Source organism: Buceros rhinoceros, unplaced genomic scaffold (genome assembly GCF_000710305.1).
Source record: "Buceros rhinoceros silvestris isolate BGI_N320 unplaced genomic scaffold, ASM71030v1 scaffold15579, whole genome shotgun sequence".
NCBI classification, from domain to species: Eukaryota; Metazoa; Chordata; class Aves; order Bucerotiformes; family Bucerotidae; genus Buceros; species Buceros rhinoceros.
The window spans coordinates 151-7,828 of record NW_010431029.1 but is presented as its reverse complement, the minus strand read 5'-3'; the positions used below and the strand labels follow the sequence as shown (position 1 = coordinate 7,828).

The following is a 7,678-nucleotide window of genomic DNA, read 5'->3' as shown; positions in this document are numbered from 1 at the left end:
GGCTGAACTTTCTTCCTGAGCAGGTGTTTGTGGTGACAAGATGGAGCCGTCCCCATTTAGCAGAAGACAATGGACTTCGCAGTCTTTGAGAATCACTGCGAAGGAGCTTTCCCTAGTCAACAGGAGCAAGTCGTCAGCTCTCGTGGAGCGGTTCTCCAAGTAAGTGCCGCGAGGCTCAGGACAGGAGCTGTGCCTCGGCCGATGGCTGGAAGCTGGGCAGTGGCTGCGTGGCTGGCGGTTGCTTTGCTTCTGGAAACTGGTGCAGGTCTGGGGGCACTGAAGGTCCTGGTTTAGTAGGTGCTGGGCAAAAGCTTTCCTGATTGCTGACGTGCTGTTTCAGCCTCGGGAACGGTAATACCTTCTGGTGCTGTCAGAAGTGGAGCGGTTTCTGTCAGACTTTACCTTGGGCTTTACACAACCACAGGTGCTTCGTTACTCTGTACGTGCTCAGGCCTGGGGAGAAGCTCTTGCTTTGGCCGCTCTCGTTAGGGTAATTTATTCAGTCATTGAAGCTTGATTACAGAACCTGCTCATCTTGCTAAATGTTGATAATCCTTTGAAAAGGGCTTACTGGAAGTAATCCAAACTGCTGTTCCTTAATCAAGTTGGGTCCCTCGGCAGGAGCAGTGTCAGTTCCTGCTAAAAACACAGCCCTGCTTGCTGGCTTTGCCAACACCGGCTCTCACAGTGAGGAGCTCGGTTTTTCTAAGTTGCTGTTAACTCATATTTGTACGTGAAAACACTTTTTTCCTCCCACTTACTGTTTGGATTATCAGGTCTGTGGTGCTTGACTTTCCCCATGTCTCTCTTGTTGCTTCTTCCAGTACTGATAAAGTAAATTCCATGAACTTACGTTCTCAGCACGTCTCGTTCAAATTTTGGAACCTTTATGGTGCAGAGACATAGGTCAATACGTTTGCGCTGATTAATGAGGGCTGGCTCCGCTCCTTTCAGTCTGTACGATAGAAGCAGCTCATAGAGCAGAAGTAAGAGAGGGTGTGATTTGTCTGCTCTCTCCTGCAGCAAGGGGGAAGTCGATGGAGTAGCACACCCTTCACAGCAGGAAAAAAATCCATCCTTATAGAGAAAAAAGGCATAATGGGGCAGGTATCTGCACATCAGAACTGTGTTCTTAGCAGGAGCTGAGCCTTACATGTTAATTATCGGTTTGATACCAGCAATTATTGAAAGCTGATGACTATTATAGTATTAGTGTCTCGTTTACTGCCTGTAAGATATTCACAGTTGTACCAAAAGCAGAATTGCACAGCTCAGAAGACAGAAACATCCCTTGCCCAGGCAGGCGCGATGTTTCTCTTTAAAAAGCAGAGCTCCACTCCGGCCACGCTGTCACATCCGACTCGTCTGCATTACAAAGCAAGGTGCCAGCACCTTGCCAGGACACTCCTCGCTGTGGTGTGCAGATTGCTGGGGGTTTTCTGTAGCTTCTTAAAGGACTTTGATTCATGATCCAGGCTGGCTTATCTTGAGAGGGCTGTGATTACTGTGTCCGCTGCAGGGACAGTTCAGCTGCTCGCGAAGCAACTGCTGAATCGGTGCAGTCTACAGCCCAGCATAGTGAAATCAACTGGCACTTATGCAGATTTTCTGCGAATGCCAAGCTGTAATTTGTAACGGTTCGGCAGCTGCTGTATAAATAGCTGAGTTATTCCTGCGAGGGGGCACGGCAGACAGCTGGGTGGCAGAAACAATACCGCTATTCCAAGGTAAACGGGCTATAGCTGAGAGTCGGAGTGCTTAGGTCATGAAAAATACTGATGTCTGTTATTACTGTAAACCAAACGACTTGAGATGTGTCTTTGCGTTGTTCTGGCACTATCTACTACTATTTTTCCAGCCTCTGGTTTTATTTGATAGGTCTGGGAAGTGCACAGAATCCTTGGGGGGGAAACACATCTCAGCTGCCTTCAAGGGCATTCAGTGGTGGGTTAAAAACTGTTTGTGTTGTTTTTTCTCTCTCTCAAAGGTATCAGAAAGCAGCTGAAGAGGCCACTGCTGAGAAAAGAAGAAGCGTAAGTACCTGTTTCTTAGGCAGTGAGCAACAGCTCGCAGTCAGAGCGGGTCACCCACAGGCGCTGTTTCTGGGACGGTTGATTTTTGGGGTATCAGAGCTGCTGCCATGTGTCCTGCAGAACACTTGGCTTAGGCGCAGCTTTGCTTTTGACTCCTCAGCCCTACCCTTTCGCAGCGTGAAAGACAGTCGAGTTCTTTGCCCAAAGCTAGACGTTGATTCACCAATTCGCTCCTAAGCAAAAGGCAAACCGAGTTAACCACAACACAGGAGTATCCTCTGCTTTGTTCATAGCTGTAGGCAGTTGTGTGGTCCCTCCGCATTTCTTAACTCCATTTAAATGTCTGCTTGAAAGCAGCTGCCAGCCTCCCTGAAACCTAAGGTGTGTCGTTGGTGGCTGTAGGGGCATCTTACAGGGTTCAAGATGCCCCTGGATGCGGGGAGCATCCTCCCTGGCTCGGGTGCAGCCTGCCGTTCCCTCACATAAGCTCCATTGTGCTTACTGTTCTGGGGTGAGGGGGCCCAGGCTGAGACACCAGCGCAGGATGGTAGGTCCCCGGGCTCGTTTCGCTTCCAAAGGACCAGCAGTGTTCTCAGGATGTGTAGGTGAGTCTTTGTTAGACCACGCTGCCTTGAGCTCTTCAGCGCTTGGCGAGTTGTTCTTTTTCTGTTGGGGATATCGGTGTGGTAAAACAAGCGTTCTAAAAATCACTCTCCAGTCTTAAATTTTCTTCATTGCTTGTGTGATCAAGGAACAGGCACGTCCCAGGCAAGAACCTCTTGTGTTAGGAAGTGTGACGGGGCTCCGTCCAGAGGGGTTCCTGGGGAAACCTGATATGCAGTCTGCAGGACTTGTGTCACAACATTTGCCATGTAACTTCAGTACTTTCTCTTCAACGCAGTCAGCAAGCAAACCCACCTTCTTTTGAAGTTGGGGTGGATTCAAGTTAATTTGCAGAGCAGTGTTCAAAATGTGACCAGAAGAGTAATAGGGTGAAAGACTTAAATCCGAATATAGCCGCTAATCCCATTTAATTCCCGTAAGCCCTGCCGAGCGGTTCCCTTGCCGTGAGTTTGATACGGAGTGGTCTCGGTCGTGGAGGGAGGGCAGGACCGCGATGGCGGCTGGTGGTCGGTCAGAACGAACAGGGCATGGGCCGGTCCGTCACCCTGGTGAGGGGTAGCTGCCTGTAAGCACAACCGCTCTGAAAAGCATGTGTTCCCCCCCACCTCGTGGCGGTAAGGCAGCGCCGGTGACTCGTGTGCGTGTGTCCTGCCGAGAGCTTTCACTGTGCCGAGGGAAGGAGAAGGGAAATTCCAGCAAATTAACTGGAATTTATAAATGGGAGCAAAAAGACAGTTGTGGTCGGTGCTTAGCTTGAGCCTGATGCTGCGGGGTGTAAAATTCTGAGGACAGATCTCTTGTAACTAAACCGCTGCTGTTAACTGATCCTGGAAATGCCTCACTCCAAAAATGCAGCGGTTTCTGAAAGCTAATCTGGAGCTTTTGGGGGCTTTCCGAGGGCTGCTGATGGGTGTCTCCTGAACCAGCTGGAAGAGACAGCAACCCTCGCACAGCACCACCTCTCCCGTGGCTGCTTTGTTTGCTTGTTCTGGGTCTAGAGACCCTGGCTGGGTGGATTTGGTTCCCCTTCCCTTCACGTGTGGATTGAAGCCTTTTGTGTGTCATTTAACTCATTAGAGCTTGACTGCCTTTTTCCTTATAAGGCCATCCTGTTTGCTCACTTCCTGCTTCAGCTCCTGACTTTTCTCCTCTCCCCCTCCTCCCTTTCCTACCCTGGATGCTTTCTGCATGTGGCACAGTTGTAACTGTTCACAGCTGGCTGGAAGAGCAGAGCTGAGATCAGTGCTGAGCCTTTAACTTCCTTTCGCACAGAAAGGAAGTGCTTTAATGCTTCACCAGGCGTATCGCTGGAATCAACTTCTTGCTCTTTGCAGAACACAGAAAATCTTCCCCCTCACTTTCAAAGGGGGAATCTGAGCGTACTGAAGAAGAAGTGGGAGAATCCAGTGGAGTCTCGCAAGGAAATGCTCCGAAGCAGCTGTGCCGAGGTTAGGCACAAGGTCGCCTGCCCTGGGCTCGCAGTGGGGAGCAATCCAGCTTCTTTGGCAGCCGCGGAGCAGACCCCGAGGGCTGCTATTGCATCCCAGGCCCCCCCGGAAACCCCCGGCCAGCTGCAGTGTCCTGGTGTTGACAGCAGCAAGTTTAAAAGCCACTCGCCAGAGAGTGGTAAAATGGAAAACTGTCTGAGGGAGCCCAGAGAAGCGGAAAAGGCTGAAGCCAGCGACAACACGGACTCTTCAGGGAAGATCGAGAAGTACAACATCCCGCTGAACAAACTCAAGATGATGTTTGAGAAGGGCGAAGCGGCTCAGACCAAGGTAAGGATCAGTCTCTTCGCATCTGCAGAGAAACTCGGCTCTGCTGCCTCTTGGGCATCAGGAACAGTCCCTGGCGGGAGTGGCTCCGAACTACTGACTCTGCAAATAATTGTAGTCATTGTTTTAAGTGAAAGAGAACGTAGCTGGTGTTAATAATTGAATTTGAGCCATACAAATGTGTGCAGAGTGCTGGGAGTTGTGGCTGTTTGAGATTGCGGGTTGGAGATGTAAAGTGAATTTGCTTGTGAAAGGGGTGGGTTGAAGAGGGAAAAATACGTATGGGATTTATTAAGTTTTTTTAAGGAAATTGAGACTGCTTAGAATGAGTTATATGAATATGCGTTATAATATGAATTATGTAAAAAAAAAAGAGGTGTAAATTTGTATAGAAATAGAAAAGAAAAAGTAACTGTTGGAAGTGATCTCGACAACCTCGGGCAGCTGCAGTTGGGAGGGGAGTTCTGCCAGAGCTGGGAGGTTTTTTCTGTGGGATCAGTATGTGAGTCACACGCACGTATCGGGGGAGAGGTCGGAGCCCTGTGAACGCTCCGCTCCTCTCGCTGTTCGCCCATCTTTGTATCTTAACAAATGGTTCTTATCGGGAAAAAAAAAATCCTCCCGGGGTAAAACCGGCAGAGACCGCCAGCCCCGCTCCTGCCTTCACTAGTTTTGACTTGCAAAGCCCGAGGGCTCGCATTTTTCCTACGGCTGCTCATGAAACCCGATGCCGGCCGTGGCCGCCGGCCGCGCGTCCCGGGGGCGCGTTGCCTAACGAGAAAATGAGTTGCAGATGCGAGGGACTCGCAGCGAGCCCCGGGGCCTTGATGCTGGTGGATTTTCCAGATTTCTCATAGTTTCCTACGCTTCTGCCTTTGTTTTACTGCGGGCGTTGAGTGGAACGGGCCAGTGGTGTACAAAAGCTGTTGAAAAATACGTACCGACGCGGGGCGGTGGAGGAGCCCCCCGGTGTTCGCTGGGGTTTGGGTCTGCACAGACCCTTCCCCAGCTCAGGTTTTTGTAGGCTGTCACTCTGTGAGAGCCGCCCACACCTCCAGGTCCACGCAGGGGTGGCTGAGGAGGGGGCATCTCCCCGCGGCTGCTCCGAACGCCTGCGCAGGGTTAACCAGCCGGGATTCCACAGGAAAGTACCGTTTTGCAGATGGGCTTCGAGTAACTTTATCTTGGCCTGGGGAATAAATTGTTTCGGAGCTGACTGAATCTGGAACTGATATTTCTCTCAAGTTGGTAATCCAAATAGTGTTGAAAACTGTCCGAACACAGAAAATACCAAACAGTAGGTATGAAAGTCTGCAGGTTAAGTTCCAACTATGCTCCTGTTCCAAGTTCATCTGGTTACTTTTTAATGTTAGAGGGGAAAAGGCACAACCTTTAAATGTGTGGGCCAAGGGCGTGTCTTTAATGAGCACGATTGTAAGATTCCTGATTCTGGGATGTATCTGAGGACAGGGGGCTGATGTCCTGCGGTCACAGAGGGCTATGGGGATCTTTTTCACTGAGGCAGGAAGCCGCTACAGCAAGAGTGTAAGTCTGGCCAAGTGCAGCCTCTTCTGTTTATGCTTTTCCTGAACTCTGACCATCAATAACCCCCTGGTTTAAGTGCAAACAAGGCTTCAGAGAATCCTTGAGGTTGGAAAAGACCTTTAACATCATTGAGTTCAACCATAAATTCAGCTGAGATGGCAATTTCCTTAAGGTAGAATCGCTGTCAGAGCTTTGCTGACAAAACACCCGTATAAACCAAGTAGCAACGTGGCTGCAGCTTCACGGGAGCAAAGATAAAAAATGACCTGCCTGGTTGCTGGGGCAGTCTGAGGCAAGACTCCAGATTAGAGCCTGCATTTCCCGATTCCATCACCCACTCTCTCCAAGTTGGTTTGTGTTTTTCCTTTAAGGCAAAACCTTTCAGCCCGGCGCAGCCGAGCTCGTGTGCAGGGTCACACTTGACATAAAGTTTATTTGGTCTTTTGCCCAACAGCATTTTGTGCCCCAGGCGAAATGCTGGGAGCTCTGTGGTACCTCTGCACCCAGAACCTCTGGGGCTTTCCAGACATGAGGAATATTTTACCTCCTGTTCTCGAGCAGCAGAAGCTGTGGCATGGGGGTTGCAGCCCAGCAGGACTGTGAAGGGAACTGACTGGTGTAGGCATAAGGCTGGGAGTTGGGGATTCCCTCGCCACAGGTGGTACCTCCCATGGGCCGTAATCACTCCAATTCCTGCCAGTAGGTCAGTCTGTGGATGGTAACGGGAAGTCCCTCATCTCCCCTTGGCTAAACTTTTTTTGCCTGTTACTCATCTCTTTTCTCCAAGATAAAAGTGTTGATCTAAAATCTACACAACATGGACTTTGTATCTGTCAGGTTTGGTACAGAAATATCTCTGAACTCTTAACTAAAGCTTTTGTACTTTGGTGGTTTGGGGTTTTACTCTCCAGACCTCAGCTACTTGTGCTATGCAGCTTAGTCTAGGAGAATTTCTTCAGTGAAATTGGGATACCTGTCAATGTCTGGGTGAGGAGGAGCTGGCAGTCCCCTGGGGGTGATGCAGCGGACAGTCGGAGTATTCATTAACTCAGACGGTTTTAGCTGGTCGGGAGATGGCTGCCTCTGATAACCGAACTTCTGCCACAGTGGATTCCACAGCAAGGTGCTAGGTACCATGGGGGGAAAGCTCTTTGCTGCCAGTTAACCTTCCCGGGTGTCCGTATTACAAACTGGGGGTTTTCTTAATTTGTAGTTTTGTGACTTCTGCAGTGTAAGTAAGTGCCAGATTATAAAAATCTCCTCACAAACAAGCAAACAAAAAAGCCAAACCCAGGACAGTGATAAAATAGTCAGGGGTTTCAATTGGCTAGTAAACATTTTCTCTGTGTCCTCAAAGGATCTTGTCTTCGAGTGTATTCTGCCTGCCACCATCTTCTCTGAAGGCTAGGCCAAAGCTAGACCCCTTGACCCACAGATTTCTGAGAACTCCAGACCCGTGGGCTCAAGGTGACGTCGAAGTGGACACAGGCTGAGTAAGAATCACCTAAGATAGTTTGCACAGAGTGAGCAATCTGCAAGTCCTTACAGGTGTCAGACACTCCCAAACTGAACCGATCGACACGCTCACTAGAAGGAAAAGACTTGTCATAGCTAAGCTTTTTTCCAGTAACAAAAGTTACAAAGGCTTAGACCACAGAAAATATTTCCCATGCTGCTGGAGAAGGAGGTTTTCCAGCTGCC

General features: G+C 49.7%; 1 protein-coding gene across 1 annotated transcript; it reads left to right on the top strand.

Annotated features, from left to right (window-relative positions):
• The first annotated feature begins 40 nt into the window (after positions 1-40).
• On the top strand, positions 41-7,385 carry LOC104499727 (LIM domain and actin-binding protein 1-like). The gene is made up of 4 exons (XM_010143274.1): positions 41-159; positions 1,988-2,033; positions 3,992-4,435; positions 7,335-7,385. The coding sequence occupies exons 1-4, from the start codon at positions 41-43 to the stop codon at positions 7,383-7,385; spliced, it is 660 nt and encodes a 219-aa protein (XP_010141576.1).
• The last annotated feature ends 293 nt before the right edge of the window (positions 7,386-7,678 follow it).